Source organism: Narcine bancroftii, chromosome 3, assembly GCF_036971445.1.
Source record: "Narcine bancroftii isolate sNarBan1 chromosome 3, sNarBan1.hap1, whole genome shotgun sequence".
Classification (NCBI taxonomy): domain Eukaryota; kingdom Metazoa; phylum Chordata; class Chondrichthyes; order Torpediniformes; family Narcinidae; genus Narcine; species Narcine bancroftii.
The window spans coordinates 370,419,540-370,436,482 of record NC_091471.1 but is presented as its reverse complement, the minus strand read 5'-3'; the positions used below and the strand labels follow the sequence as shown (position 1 = coordinate 370,436,482).

At 38.5% G+C, this 16,943-nt stretch overlaps 1 protein-coding gene across 12 annotated transcripts in view; it reads left to right on the top strand.

The window, feature by feature from the left end:
• The window catches only part of LOC138759600 (septin-9-like), a 234,000-nt gene extending 218,291 nt beyond the window's left edge, over positions 1–15,709 (top strand). For all 12 annotated transcript variants that reach the window (XM_069930297.1, XM_069930298.1, XM_069930304.1 and 9 more), the window contains 4 exons: positions 5,806–5,901; positions 7,884–7,980; positions 13,493–13,544; positions 14,613–15,709. In XM_069930297.1, coding sequence (XP_069786398.1) covers positions 5,806–5,901; positions 7,884–7,980; positions 13,493–13,544; positions 14,613–14,742 — 375 coding nt within the window. In that variant the 3' untranslated portion in view covers positions 14,743–15,709. The remainder of the gene's footprint in view (positions 1–5,805; positions 5,902–7,883; positions 7,981–13,492; positions 13,545–14,612) is intronic.
• Positions 15,710–16,943: the final 1,234 nt, after the last annotated feature.

Genomic DNA, 16,943 nt, shown 5'->3' with positions numbered 1-16,943 from the left:
CATCACACTTTCTCCAGGTTAAAGGGGTATCTGTGGGTACCATCTATGCCTGCCTAAATTTGGATAATGGCTTTTCTGAGTTAGTAAGTGGAACAAAAAGAAATGAAAGGGCAAAGCTGTAAAGAAAAAAAATCCATGCTACAAGCCTACACAGGTAAGGCCCCTCAACTCTCCACTACATCGATGGCTGCTTTGGTGCTGCCTCATGTACCCATGATGAGCTCATTGACTTCATCCAATTTGCTGTCAGTTTCTACCCTGACCTCAAATTCCCTTAGTCCATATGTAGCAACACTCTCCCTTTCCTCGATCTCTCTGTCTCCATATTGGGAGACAAACTCTCGATAGACATCTTCTACAAACCCACCAACTCCCACACTACTTCGACTACACCTCTTCCAACTGTCCCCTGTAAGGATTCCATTCCTTTCTCTCATTTCCTCCATCTGCACCAGGATGAGGAGTTTCATGCCAGATCTCCACTACCTATTGCATGATCGCACCACTAGACACATCTTCCCCTCTCCGGCTCCTGCAGGGACAGCTCCCTCTGTGACTCCCTTGTCCACTCTTTTCTCCCCACCAATCACCCCCATGGGACCTACCCCTGTGACTGCAGGAGATGCTCAACTTGCATCCACACTCCTCTCTCAACACCATTCAGGGCCCCGAACAATCCTTCCAAGTGAAGCAACATTTCTACTGCATCCTGCTTGGAGATCGCTTTGATGAGCATCTCAGCTCTGTTGGCCGCAACAACATGGATCTCCCAGTGGCCACCATTTTCAATCCTCCATCCCATTCCCTTCCTTACCTGTCTGCCTATGGTCTCATACACTGCCAGTCTGAGACTACCAGCAAATTGGAGGAACAACACCTCATCTTTCGATTGGGCACCCTCCAATCAGATGGCATTAATATCAACTTCTCTGGCTTTCGTTAAACTCCACTCCCTCCCCCACTGACACCTTTCGCTTTGTGTTTCTTCCAGGAAAATTACATCTCTTTGACTTCGCAATAAAATTATAGAGGTGAAAACTGCTTAATTGAGATGATTGATTAGTGCCAGATTGTAATTCCAGATTTGAATATGTGATTTTTTAAAGACTACTGGAAAGTGATATGTTAAAGAGATGTTTACAATGTTATTACACATTCAAAGTAATACCATCTTCCAAGGCTGTGGGTATCACAGATATAAGTTATGGTTGTTTTGAAATTCTACATTAAAACTGTTGTGGAGGAGCAGGATAAGGAGAGAATTTGTAAATATAATACACAAAGGTCATGATATTTTCCAATTTCTACAAATAATTTGTGACTGAACATATTAATGTTCATAATATAGAGAACTAAATTTTACTTGTGAAATCTCTTTCTATTCATTTTAATAGATAATAGGGTATTAGTTGGTGAGATTTACTTATTCAATCCATTAAGGCTTTCCACTTCTCTGCCTTTCCCCTTTTTGAGCCCTTTGGACTCCGGCCATTTTTAACCTTTCATAATATACTCCAGACTGGGTCCATGGGTAAACAACAGTGATTCCTGCTCTCTTAGTCCAAGCTCTACAGACCGAACACCAGTATGATCCTGCTGGTAGTTGGGTATAAAACCAGTCCAGGAAAATAGGACACGGAGAATATGCACTTGTAGGTAGTCCCTGAAAATGGACATGGAGTCCATTTCATCATAGTTCCCTCTTTGCCCAGTCCTGAGGTCCTAAGACCACCTTCTCACAATTCAGAATCAGAGAATTGTTAACTCTTTATATTAAAGTTGAAAGTCCAGTGCAAAATAATAAAGTATGGCCGATTTTTGATACAACCATATTATCCAACATATTGATATCTTTGTGGAATATGAAGGTCAATAAAGCCAATATTTGGAGTTGGGTGGGGGGTGGGGGTAATCACGAGCTAGTAAGAAAATTCGAAGAGCAGTGTTGTACCATGACCAGAATAAAGAATTTGCAGGGATATTGATGAATCTTTCAATCTGATATTGGAAATTCCTGCTGATTTCACACTTTTTATTTATGATAAAACAATCTTCATACATCTTCAGAATCACCCACTGTTAAAAGTATTGTTATGGAAGTAAGATCCCTCAGGATATTTGCAACAGGTCAGACAAAAAAGCAGGTTCTTTATGCATCCATGTGTCATGTTAGTTACATCCAGTATTTCGTTAGGTCTCCAGAAGCAAAGTTGTCAGGCTCGTTACAAACAAGGTTTACCAGGATGAAAGTTGGATAGATGTCATGAACAGCCCAACTACAACATAAAATGTTTTTTGATGTTGTTTTGGTTCACTTTAATCAGTAGTGTAAGACTGAATCCTAATTAGCTGTATGTTGCATCTTTTGCAAGATTGGAATGGGCTAGAAGTGCTCAGCAGGCCTGACAGCTTGGATCCTGTCCACAGACTCACCCACTCTTCTAATGAGACTGGATGGAAATTGAGGAATGGTGTCCTATTATTGGTTGTTTGTTTCTCAGCTTTCCAGAATCAAGATTCACTTCCAATTTAATTAATAGACACTAGTCCTGTTTTTTTACCAGGCTGCAGCTGCTAACAGTCATTTGATGATTGCCATCAATGCCTCATCCAGTCCCATTATTCTTTGAGGCCTATCAAATTTAGTTGACACGCTTCATTGTCAGTTTCATCATTTAATCTCCAGTGCTCCCACCCTGTCACCGATAATCATCCCCCTCTCTCTTTCCCTGCCTATAGACTGACTCTTTTTGCAACATTATCTAACTCTGATGGCCAAGCATTGATGAGGACCTTTCCCAGGGTTTTGCATTAAATTCTTGCCCTTCCATTCCAGACTATTTTGGCAGTTTCTATTTTTATTAAAACTTTCCCCTGTTCTGAGTGTTGATTGTGAACGAGTGTTGGTTCAAAGTTGTCATTGATTTTATAATACAGTGTATTATCAACCGATACTGAGATGCGTTATGATGATTCACCCCATTAGTTTAGATTATTTAACTCACAAAGCCCTCTTGTGTTCTTAACCGGAATGTTTCAAGACTTTTTAAAAATTATTCGCAATTTTCATTAGCTGGTACCTTGAGTTTGATAACAAGTTCTAGTTTACAACTTGAGAAAGTTTCTTGATGTGAGAGAATTGGCAAACCCCTCAAGGAATATTGGCAAGATTTTCTGTGAATAGGACAAACGTGGACTTTGATTAAGCAACTCTGTGATCTCTTTCTTTCTTTGGCTTGGCTTCGCGGTCAAAGATTTATGGAGGGGGTAAAAGTCCACGTCAGCTGCAGGCTCGTTTGTGGCTGACAAGTCCGATGCGGGACAGGCAGACACGGTTGCAGCGGTTGCAGGGGAAAATTGGTTGGTTGGGGTTGGGTGTTGGGTTTTTCCTCCTTTGCCTTTTGTCAGTGAGGTGGGCTCTGTGGTCTTCTTCAAAGGAGGTTGCTGCCCGCCAAACTGTGAGGCGCCAAGATGCACAGTTTGAGGCGATATCAGCCCACTGGCGGTGGTCAATGTGGCAGGCACCAAGAGATTTCTTTAGGCAGTCCTTGTACCTTTTCTTTGGTGCACCTCTGTCACGGTGGCCAGTGGAGAGCTCGCCATATAACACGATCTTGGGAAGGCGATGGTCCTCCATTCTGGAGACGTGACCCACCCAGCGCAGCTGGATCTTCAGCAGCGTGGACTCGATGCTGTCGACCTCTGCCATCTCGAGTACTTCGACGTTAGGGATGAAAGCGCTCCAATGGATGTTGAGGGTGGAGCGGAGACAACGCTGGTGGAAGCGTTCTAGGAGCCGTAGGTGATGCTGGTAGAGGACCCATGATTCGGAGCCGAACAGGAGTGTGGGTATGACAACGGCTCTGTATACGCTTATCTTTGTGAGGTTTTTCAGTTGGTTGTTTTTCCAGACTCTTTTGTGTAGTCTTCCAAAGGCGCTATTTGCCTTGGCGAGTCTGTTGTCTATCTCATTGTCGATCCTTGCATCTGATGATATGGTGCAGCCGAGATAGGTAAACTGGTTGACCGTTTTGAGTTTTGTGTGCCCGATGGAGATGTGCTTTGCGGAAACTGCCAAAGTGTTTGGCCTGGAAGTCAGCCTGAAGAAAACTGAGGTCCTCCATCAGCCAGCTCCCCACCATGACTACCAGCCCCCCCACATCTCCATCGGGCACACAAAACTCAAACAAAAAACAAAACTCTGTGATCTATTTACATTGAAAATACATTGAAGCTTCACATATTACTTTGCTGGTCTTGACAGAGGACAGTTACTTCAGCTTCCGATTCCACTGTTTTGCTCACTGAAAAGAGAGTTTAAATTTTAAATTTAAATTTAGACTGACAGCACGGTAACAGGTCCTTCTGGCCCACGAGCCCATTACACCCAAATCCCCCAATTAACCGACAATCTCCGAATGTTTCTTTTTGAACGGTGGGAGGAAACCAGAGCGTACAAACTCCTAAGACATGGCACCAATTTGAAGCCCTGGTTGTTGACTTTGTGATATAGTGTCAAAACAGTTTCGCTGATGGTTTTTAAATTCTATTACAATTTTAGAAATTGTTGCATTTAGATTGTTTTTTGTTGAGGAAGGGGAGATATGAAAGGGAATAAAATCCGCCATTTGGTTTTGCCGCATCATTGTTAAATTACTCACTGAAACACACAAGATATTGTTAATTACATTGTTTTGGTATCTGACTTCCTCTAGTACAATACGAACAGTGTGATGTTAGTCAGAAGGCACATTCAGTCAAAGAGGTCAAAGTACGCTGAAGGCGTAGCATTGCAGGACGTGGCCAAAGCTATGTTTGTGATGAGACAATATTGCTGAGAAAGTAGAATAACTTTCCCCCAGTTCAGCAACTGTTTTGTGAAAAACTCCCATATTCAGTTACAGATTAAAAAGCATTTTTGTTTTTTTAATAAGAACTATTTTGGAATAAACCAGATTTTTATACTTCTGCTTCCATAAATATGATTCCTAGGGGGGACTTTATTTCTGAATTCAAGAACAATTCTTTTCCTAAAATTACTCTGATAATGATAAATATCTTCTAGATATTCCATCTCAGTGGAAAAGTGAAGAATGTTTGTCTGCGTTGAAAATGTCATCCTATTAACATTGCATTGAAATCCATCAAGTCATGGTGGAACTGTGGAACTCTCGATGGTTGCCTACTGCTGCCACTGGTGGGAGGTGCAGTTACAGATTGAGACATTTGTAAAATACAGTGAAACCTTGTTAGAATGCGGTAGTTGGGGCCCAAGATTTCGTACCGCGTTACAGCTGAATCAGAGTGCCCACGGATAATCAAACCCAAATATTACAAGTTTTCGAAGGAGCCGCTATCTATAACTAACAATTTCAATGAAAGAAAGCAAGTGCATTCTTTTAATATTGGTATTCTGAATTTTAATCTACTTATTTGCAAAGTTTGGGGTCCACAGACACCAGCGCTATAAGCGATTCCGCGGATTAACAAAACGCGTTCTAACAAGGTTTCACTGTACTTGCTTTCTACAGAAAGGCCTTCGGGGTTACATCATAAAAACTAGCTCAAAGTAAATAAAATGTGACAACTTGAAAATCATTGCAGATGCAAAAGTACTTCACAAACTTACTTGGACCTCCAAGATGTATGTGGAAATTAACTCAAAGGAGGTGGAGAATTGAGTTAAAGCAAGATTAATCATGTATTTCCTGTAGACTGAACACGTTCACAACCATTAAATGAACAGACGTAAATATGCACAGCAACTTGCTAAATCTTATTGAAGAACATTTTGTTTCTTTGCAGATAAAAAATGACCTTCAGATGCATGACATTGACGTCTATCCTCAAAAACGATTTGATGAAGACGCGGAGGATCGACAATTAAATGACAAAATTAGAGTAGGTAGAATTTGTTCTCATGTCTACACATGTATAACCTTGGTGTACCCTTGTTTGTTTAATTTATGTGACATTAATAAAAAATGCTATTATATTTAGTTATTCTGTGGTCCACATGTTGACTTCCTTAAAAATTAGCCAATAATATAATACATCCATTTTGAATCTTTATTTAGCCCCCTTCAACTGGCATTTATTTGGTTGATGTCTGCTATTTTGTTGTGTTATATTTAGCACTGAATTTGTGAAGTAATATGATTAGTTTATCCACACTACTTCTTGTGGCCTATAAATTGGGTTCAAGGATATAGAACCTTTTAATTTATGAATGATATAGAGATCACTCTATATGTTAGGACATAGATCAGCAGCTATAGAAATTCACCGACAACGGTATCTTTAAAACAAAAATGTTTATTAATAATATAAAATCTTACTTAACTCTAAACTTAATCCCTTTATGCACAAATATAGCTAAGTGTGTGTGGAAAATCCCAAACAATTACAGTTCAGGCATAATTCTGAAAAAAAAAATTAAAGTTCAGTCTTAGAAATCTTTTGTGTTGAAACTCAGAGTTTAAAGGTTCTCAAATTCACAAATTCTTGTAGTTTTGCTTTTAGATAAATATTTCTATACAAATTCTTTTTCACAAATTCCGGTCTCTTGCATGGAGATTTCTGAACTTGTGTTTCACACAATGATTTCACCAACTAAGCAAAGAGACAGTTGAAGTGGCTCTTCTTCATTGCCACTGATTTTATGTATCTCTCATGATAAGGAAAACACCACAACAGAAGACCTTTTCCTGAGAATATCTCTGTATTTCTCTAACTTCAGGTGAAACTGGTCTTTTATTAAAGATGCCTTCTATTTAGGAGACAAAGGGGGAAGTGTGTATCTGGAATCAGATGCCAGAGGAATATATAGAAGCTGTACAATTAAAACATTCAACTGCATATGAACATACGTATGCATATAAAGGGCTTATAAGGATATGGACCAAATGCAGGCAAATGGGACTAGCCCATGGACATGGACTAGTTGACTGAAGGGCCTGTTCTGTGCTGTATAACTCAATAACGAGAGCTTTTTAAACAAGCTATTTGTCTCAAATTTTTCAATTGGTGATGCAGTTTTGTGTTATCATTCATGTTCTAGAGAGTTTAATAGCTCAAATGTCCATTTTTTGTTCCGTGACATTTAAAAAAAATAAAATCAGCCACAACTTTCACAACTTGGGATGTTTGGGGGGGGGGGTGGGGGGGTCTTCTTTCTGACCTACTGACCTTTGTCACTGTGCAGACTACAGCTGGATCTTGGACTCTAATGAGCCAGTGAGGGACTCTCTTCTCATTCATCCCAGGTTCTTACTTTGTACGTGGACTAAGGTGCCAATTCCTGGTGGGATTGGGGGAAGGTGGGGACTGGTGAATGTGAATGGTTGGCTGGATCTTTCTTACTCAAAATTTGCAAATTGTGCATTTGAGACAAATAATTTTATGTATTGAATTTCCTTACAGAACATTTTTTTAAATAATTAAGAATATTTATAACAATTTAATCTACAATTTTATTCTATGTTTATATAATATTTCAATGGATTTGCTTTAATGTTATTGGGTGTGGAGCTATCTAACCATTCTGGGTGACCACCTTACATGATGTATGTAAGGAAGGAACCTAATGCTGGTCAAAGGGCATCCACTGAGTATCTCAGGATCAGTTCAGCAGGCAGTGACGACTGTCCACAAATGGTCTGCTTTAATTACAGTTGACCCACGCTGAAGGGTGGTTAAAAAGTTTATGAAGATGGCCAAGATCAATGTTAATGGGAGATAGAAGCAAAAAAATACATCAATTAAAAAAACTATTTCTGCCCTAATGTCAATGTTGAACTTTTGTGGGGAAAAAAGTAAATTTGCCTCTGTTTCGAAATTATCCGAAAGACCCAGGTTTCATACTTCACTGTTGTGTCCCGCAGGGAATGGTGCCTTTTGCTGTGGTTGGAAGTAACCTTGAGTACCAGGTAAATGGAAGGAGAATCCTTGGCCGGAAAACAAAGTGGGGGACGATTGAAGGTAATTTTAAGATCACTTTAACTAATTAAATGGTACTTTTACAGTGAAATAATTGACTTGAGAATCATAGAGTTTTTCCCCAAATAAGTTGTTCACTTTGCTCCCTTCTTTAGAATCCAAGTTTATTTGTCAGGTTGTACCTAGTACAGTAAGCAGGCTTTTTTTTCTGTGAATTGGTCAAACAGGGTTATCTTTTATGTTTTTTATATAGCTGTTGTGTTCCTGGAAATTATTCCCAATTTCCCGGAACAAAGTCTGTGTAAAAAGATTGGAACGGGGATAAGGACTCATTCCTGTTCTAATATTTGACCTCCTCGACTCCTAGAAACTTTTCCGAAATAGAACCCATTGTCATGGGTTAAAGTTAACTCTCCGTGGGCAATGGGCTAATGAATAGCAAGTCCTGCCTCTTTAATCACTGCACTTCCAGTACACTGTCTAAAGTCGCAGAAGGAATCGGAGGTTACCAGTTTTGGTCATTCATGTGTGAATGACCAGTGCCAAGACCTCCGACATTCTTCAGGCGGGTAAAATCACACAATTTATATCTAAAAACATATTTAATATTCATTCAGCTGTGTCAAGAGCACAATTTACAGAGTATAGAAAAAAATGAATTAGTCTATTCACTTTTAAAGTAGCTTGTTTAAAAACAAATGTGTGATGGCCTGTAATATGATGTTAACCAACATTCCAGGCATTTAGGTGCTTAGATCTGCTCCCTCAGCACCACTGACTGGGGCTCAGTCCTGAACTCTGCTGCTGTCTCTGTGATGTTTGCCAATTCCTCCTGTGACTGCTGGGTTTCCTCGGGGTGCTCCAGTTTCCTCTGACAACCTAAAAATATGCAGGGTGTTCGTTAATTAGCCACTGCAATTGCATGTAGTGTGTAGATGAGTGGTAGAATCTGAAGGAAGGAAATGTGGGAAGAATGATATAGGATTAGCATAGAATTAAAGCAGATGTTATTTTTCTCATTTCTGCCTTTTTATTATCTTCAAATATCATCTACCTTTTCCAAAGCCCTTTAGAATTTTGAAAATACCTGCCAGATCAGTCCTTAATTAATTCCAGTTTTGAGGAACAACAACCCTCACTTAATTTTGCATAATTGTAGTTGTTCTTGCATAGTGTGAATTTGCAGAGTCTTGCCCTAACAAGCTACACTGTACATTCTGGCTGCCCTACCAACTTCCTTAAAATGGAGTTCCCAAAACAGTATAATTCTTTGTCTCTACTTATTTTTTTCTTTTGGTGCCCTGTTGTGCAGAAGTAGATCAGACAGTGCTTGTTTGCTCAGTTATTTTCATCTGGAAAATCATTTCGCCTGGAGAAGATCATGGTTGAGGTTATTCTCTGAATATTACCACTGGGCAACCTGACTGGACTCTTCTTAGCTTCTTTCACCCTTGTGAGACTAACACAGTTTTCATTTCACAGGACACACAGCATGAAATCAATTAGCCGGTACTTTGGTTTCCTTTGTACATGTGTAGGTTTATTCCATTTTGTTTTCCATTCCAAGGTATGTTTAATTTCAGAATCTGTTTCTTCTCGGTTTTCTGCTCTGAGGTGCATCTACTGCCCTTCTGTCTTGCAACACGTACTCTTTTCACCTGGGTTGATTTTGCTGCCAGCAGCACATTCTTCCACACGTGTCTATAATATTGGCCCACATTTGAAGATGCCAAACAAACCCATTTCTGCCCGCTCTTTGTTTCTTGTCTCTTATTTATTTTTTTATTCATGGGGACTAAATTCAATGTAACTATATAATATCTATCCTTATCATTACCTGAAGTGGTATTTCTTGAAATAGTTTTTGAAAACCTGTTTAAACCATGTCCACTGTATTTCCTTTGTCTGTTACTGTGTTGTCTTTAATGAATTTTGCAACTCTAGTGAAATATTTTATAGATGCTGGAAATTTCTAAACAATTGTAAAGCTAACTAACAATATTTCTGACTGATATCTGAACAGTTTCATTGTGTTGTTGCATGTGTCTTTTGGTTTCATACTTCATCTGCCATTCTCATTCAAAGTTCATACTGTTCTCTGACAGCTACGGGAAACGTCATAAACGTTCAGTAAATCTGTAAATTCTCCACATATACTTCCAAATTTTGTTTCATGGAAAGGTGGCAATACAGCAGTTTACAGTTGAGACTTACCTCATTTATGATTGCTGTCTTTTCATTGGACTAATTTTATTTTTGCACCTTTTCATAATTAATACTTGCATTCCTGATTTTATTTTGTACAAAATGTCTACAAGCTACTTGTTCTTTTTTCAGTTTTCTGCCAGTAATATTTTTTCATGCTTTTTGTTTGACAGTGTGTTCATCATCAGTTTTTTTAAAAGAAAGAAACTTGATTTAAGTAATTGCAACATGACAGTACTAGTCAGTTCTCAATCAGTTTCTAAACTTCATTCTGCAGACCATGTTGAGAGTTTGGGTTTTATTCAATGCAAAGTAAAAGCACTGTGGTAATGTCCCTATTCCAAGTGACGAGCCTTGTGAACGGTGCCTGGAGTGTTTCAACTTTGCAGAGCATTGCTCTTGCTTCAGCTCCCACCACTGATGCCAATCGGAAGGCGTCCACTATTTGGAAGTAGTAAACAAAAAGCTCGGGTTTCCAAAAAGCCTTTTGTGATCTCAGTGCATCTCAAGGAATTTTTACAGGCAAGAAGAGTGTTGAAGTATAGTCACTGTATGGAGTGGGAAATCCAGTAGGCCAGTGTGCACAGAGCAAACAGAAATGTGATAATGACTGGATCGTTTTTAGTCATGTTGATTAAGCATGAAATGTTTGACCAGGTCACAGGGGATAGTTCCTTCCATTCTTTCACAATGGAGTCATTAAATATTTTTGCCTGAGGGAGCAGACAGGGCTGCAGTTTAATATTCTGTTAAGAAGATGATGCCCCATATTATACAACTGTCTAGCAGGACTGCTGGATTGTTGGGCTTGATTTTTGTGTTTGATTCTGGTTGGGACTTGAATTCCTAACCTGACCCTGAAATGAGTGTGAGAGAACTGCAGTTTGGAATAGGTCACTCAAACCGCATTACCTTTAATTGCCTTGATTCAGAGAATCTATGCCAGTGTTGAAAGACCAGGAAAGAAAGTTTATATTGTGCTTCCTTTGCTTTAGAATGAACCATCACAGCCAACTAAATATCTACTTTACAAAGTGATTGTAGTTGAATGTAATGTTTAAAAGAGAAATAACAGCCAGATTCACCACAAGATCCCACGATCATTAATGTGCTCTACAAACTCTACAAACATATTTGCCTCTGTAGTTCCAATAACCAATTGAAATGCCTCTCATCCAAATTGATACAAGAGGTCCACATTTTGGGCAGAGTTATTTGAAATGCAAGCTTTAGATATGACCAGAATAATTTCTGAATATAAAAGAGTAGCATTTTCATTGTGTGTGTAATTACACGCAAAATTATGTTTGTTTTCCAAGTTGTTCAAAATTTCACACAGAATTTATGTATCATAATTTCAGAATCTCTGAAACAAGATATTTCTTCATTTTAAAATTTGGATTAAAAATGTTGAAGTGCATTTAAGACTGGTAATCCTTCGCCGAATTATTAATTTGGCGGATCTGATCTTGACTTCAACTTCACTTACTTTTTGTTCCCTGTAACCCTCAACTCTCCACTGGTAATAAAATCTATCCCAGCTTTGAATATGTTCACTGATTCACCCTCTGTAGCCTCTTCCCATAATTCTGCTCAAGTTTACTTCATTTAATTTCAAAAATATATTTTATTCAGAATGTATGCGTAAGTACCATTGGGACACATTTTCTCTTGCATTAATTGGACCACCAATTAAATGCATTCTCTTGGAATGTGTCAATGACTTTCATGTTTGCTCCGTAAATGATGCATCCTTGAGGACCCTGAGTGTCCTTTGGTGGCAGGATCATTAACTGTGGTCTTTCCAGACAAAGCTGCTGTTGTGGCTGCACTGAGCGCATCAGCACACGTTCCTTTTCATTTGCTATTTGGCCGTATTCTCTTGTGGACATTTCCTTACACTGGGAGACCAATGATATTGAGCATCTAATGCAAAGGTATTTAAACTGTATAAGGGGACAAAAACTGTCTCTGTCTGTACCCCATGTTCTGGGTGTTGTCTCATCAATGCACAGGCCACCCTGCTTCATTGATTTTGCAATAAAAATAGCATTCTATTTGCTTTCCGAATTACCTGCATGTTTCTTCACTGTTCGTGTGCCATGAACGAGCCTGGTGGATCTTAGATGAATTTTGCTGGATGAAACCCTTCTACTAATTGGAATTTGAATGTCTTGGAACAAGTTCACTGTTCTCATTCTAAACAATGCTGTAAATGATATCTCTTTGGATGCCACATGATGTAGAATTAAATTCAAATCCAATGCAAGTTTCTGGTATTGATGAGATTCTGCAGGTTAAAATAATCTTTAAAAATTCTTGGAATTTGTTTTTTGGCCTTTCTATACATTAGAAAAAGAGGATTGAATATCCTCTTGAATTGTTCTCCCAGTGGACATGAGACTAATGATCCATCCTTGGAAAAAACTAACAAAAGCCTGTTTATTATCCACTCTGTATCACAATCTGCACATAATTGGAGCAAAGGTGCCCAAAGGCATCTCTCACCACAGAGTGAAACAAACCACATTGAACAGTCATTTTACAGGGTTTTCGGTGTGTTGTGTTATTAAAATACTGAATTTAATAAATGTAGTTGCAGTCTTTGAATTCTCAATTTGTTTCTTCTCTGCAATGATGAGTTCAAAGCAATTGACTTCTATTGCGTCTTTCAAAGCAATGCATGTCTGAGACTCATCACTCCCCGGCCACCTTCTCTTCATTCCCCCTCCCATCAATAGGAAAATATATCAGTATGAGATTAGATTCAAGGACAATTTCATTCATGCCAGAATCCGGATGAACCCCAAAATGGAATAATTATGTTGCCTTTATTCTGTACCAACTGATCTCTCTCTGATGAGGGCAGATAGTAAGTTCCACTCTGCAAAATCCAGGCCAAGGTAAACATGGAAAAGATTGAAGCATAAAATGAGAGAAACTATAAATCCCAACGGATCTTAGATCAATTGTAGGGATGAATTTCCTGCCTGAAGATGCGTTTGAGTTTGAATTACATGTTGGACCATAAAAGCAAGTTAGGTTTTTGAACAATATGATTGTCTGCTTCGTGACTGAAGAGTATATCAAACTACAAGTCCTTCACAAATGTAAAAAATATCGATGGGATTGATATTTTGTAGTACATACTAGTTTTATGAAGATCTTATCAACATACACTCCTGAATCTATAACAAGGCAATGAAGTGACCCACATGGCAACAAATATAATATTTGCAAATTAAAGGACTCTTTACAATGGTAATCTGCTGTTTTGAATGTTAACATTGATAATTTTTGATGAGACGGTTTGGTATAAATCACATTAATTTTTTAACTTCTCTTACAGTGGAAAACACATCTCACTGCGAGTTTCCCTATTTGCGTGATCTGCTGATAAGGTTGGTTGGAAGGGAGTTCTTTGAATGTAAAATAACTCATCTTACAATAAAATGCCTAGCAGTTACAATTAAATTATTCGGTGTAAAGTGAGGGTAGGGTTCCTTTTTACCCTAGAATTCTCATTGTGCAGTATTATTAATGAATGCCTTTAAATATGATTTCTGAATTGAAATTAAACAAGACAGATGTTCATATGCAATTGTCCCCTTTTGAGCTCAAGAAATGCTTGCCTGCAAAGTTGTTGAAAATTTGAATTGTTCACAGCATCGTGAGAGGTACACAATATCTGGTTAAATAGTAGATTAACAGGATGCCTCTTTAACCAATAAGATTTAAGAATGATACAAGAACATGGAGGAGATGAAATAAAGGGACTGCATTCAATGTAAAAAGAAAATTAGATGAAGGAAGTTGTAGTGGTGGTAAGAAAAGAAACTGCTGGAAGAACTGACAAATTAGGCACCAACCATTAGGGAAAAGGACTGCTGAAGTTTTGGGTTGAAATGCTACTTCACGTCCTGTCAACTGTCCATTTCCCTCCATGTGAAATTGCCTGATGTGTTGAGTTTTTTTTTGTTCTAGATTCCAACATCTGCAGCCTCTTGTGTCTCCAAGGTAATAAGAAAATGTAAAAGAAAATAAATTTCAATTCGATCTCCCAGACATTTTAAAACTGCTGCATTTATTCTTCAATGCCAAGGTCACTGAATAAGTATCACTGAAAAGGAATATGTTCTGAGTACTTGTCCCAAATGCTCGTCTGTACCTGCTGTATAAATGCAACCTCATGGCATTCTGTAGCGAGCCCGTGTTTCATTTTTGCTGTTTTTACTGATGACAGTTGAGCAGTTTGAGTGAAACAGTAACTTTAGCCTTCTCATCATTAATCATTCAAGTTATGCACAAATAGCTGTTAGGCTTGTCCCTAAATTGGAAAGAAATTTCTGCTACAAAATATCTCACTGCCAAGTGAAGTGGTTTACAATGGTCAAGATGCTCCAGTTCATCGTCTGATTATAACCTTGTTCTTCATAACCCCCCCCCCCGCCCCCCCCCCCCCCCCCCAGGACTCACATGCAGAATCTCAAGGATGTAACCAATACCATTCACTATGAAGCGTACAGAGTTCAGCGGCTGAGTGAGGGGAATGGATTTTCCAATGGACTCGCAGAAAAGGATTTGAACAGCAACATGTAAAATGTGTTTGGCTTATTTTACCAGCTCATAATTTAGATAAAAAGTATGTGGTAGTGTCTTGGCACTGCTTGTCTTAAGATTATTTATTCCACACTATGCAGTTCTGTTCACAAAAAAAACAACTGTTAACACCCTCATAAAATTAAGTGATGAATACTTGCCCTAGTTTTGTTTTGTTTCAGTTTATGCATGTCCTTTCAGGTAAGACCAAAAGAGTTATTAAGAAATGTTCAGCAGAAAGCCACAACATTGATTTTAGTGATTTTGCAATAAAACTAAATTGTTCTGGGAGAAACTTAAAGCAATGTGAGAGCAAAATGTCTTTGTGTCAGTTTGTGAACAGAATGCTTTGTGGATTAAAAATTGCTTTTAATACTATTGCAATGCTAAAGCTAACTAAGTGTCTTACAGAACCAAAAAAGGAATGTAATTGGCTTAATTATTACTGCTCTATTTATTTCCAATATATTACTAGCATGTTTCAGTATATCAAATCACAGCCAACTGACATGTATTCAAGAAAATCCCCTCACTATCTTTGTTTCTTGACTGCTTTCATTGGAGGTGAAAGAAAACAAAATGGAAGCACAATTGTGAAATAAAATGAGGCCAATTGTAAAAAAGATGAGCTTCTTAGTGATGTAAACAATATTAAACAATGGAAAGAAAGAACGCTTCTTTGCCAAAAACTGCATTACTCACTGAAAGATATAAAGAGTTTAGTTTCATTAAAACAAGGCACTCCTTGGATCTTTATCCATCTAAACAAAGTGTAAAAGGAATGTCACATTAGTTACTCAATACTTTGAAAATGTAATTAATTATATTGAAAATTGAAGCTTTTCTTTTGTCTTTCATTGTGCATTTTTGGGGGTTTACTTGGTCAAATTAGACTTTTTGTATAAAAATAAAATGTGTGTTTGATATATATTTCCTAAAATAAACACGGCAAATTGAATGTTTCAAATACTTTTTTTTAACTTTCCTATAAATATGTTGGAAATTAATGTTAAAGAAAGGTGTTCCATTTGGAGAAAATAGGTAACTTCATCCTTATCCTCAATTAGTGGTTGTTATTTGCCCCGGTCATGCTAAGAAAGTGGTGTTAGCTGCATCCTGAATTGGGTGTGTGTGTGGGCCTGGGTGCGTGCGTCCCTGGGTCTGGGCGCGTGCGACCCTGGGCTAGGTTACATCAGAGTACATTTTATGATCAAGTAAGGATAATGCTCTCCATTTTGGACGACAAACAATAGTTTTGAATAAAATTGTTGTCACATCTACCAAGATACAGTAAAAAGCCATCACTGCTTCAATGCAAGGACATGTGTTCCCTCTGTTTCCTGAAGCAAATGGCCAGTTCCTTTGTTTTGCTGCCATTAGGGGACAGGTGGTTATTTCTGATTCCATGCCACCATGTTATCTCCTTTCTGTACTCTATCTCATTGTTTGAGATACAGGCCATGATGGTGGTGTTAGATTTTAGATGGAGTTCGAGCAGCGTTTGGCAACTCTGCCATCAGCGTATAGGGAGTATCGTCGAGGGCTGGGTATGCAGCCTTGTGGGGCAGCAGCTTGAAGGATTATCATGGAGGAGGTGTCACTCATCCTACAGGTCAAGGTATCAAGGCTTTAGTTAAAGATTTTGATGCTGATACCTCTATTTCAGAGTTTAGGGATGAGTTAATTTGCGATTGTGGTGTTGAAGGTAGAATCGTGGTCAATCAGTAGCTGTTGGATGTACATGCCTTTATCATCCAGAAATCATTTGTTTTCATCGCAATATGTGAACTTTGTGCCAATTATATTTGTTTCCAATTATTTTTCACTGAATCAAGATGAGAAAAGCAGATTACTGAAATATTGCAATGAATGACTTGAGAATAGTTTTTTTTTCCAATGTGATTATAATTTTAATTGGAACTCAGAATAAAGATTGATCTTCTAGCCAGGAAGGTGAATCCCCACTCACTGGATCAGAAAAATTTATGAATAGGCAAGCTTTCTGGTACCAGATTGCTTTGTTAAAAATGATAATTCTTGTCACTGGAAGTTGGTGCGATTTGGCAATAGATACAGTTAGTGCAATCTTATTACAGCGCCAGCCACCCATCTGCACTTCTCTGTGTGGGTTTTCACTGGGTGCTCCAGTTTCCTCCCACCCTCCAACACCTCCAGGGCTGGTGTTAATAGGTGTATTTGGG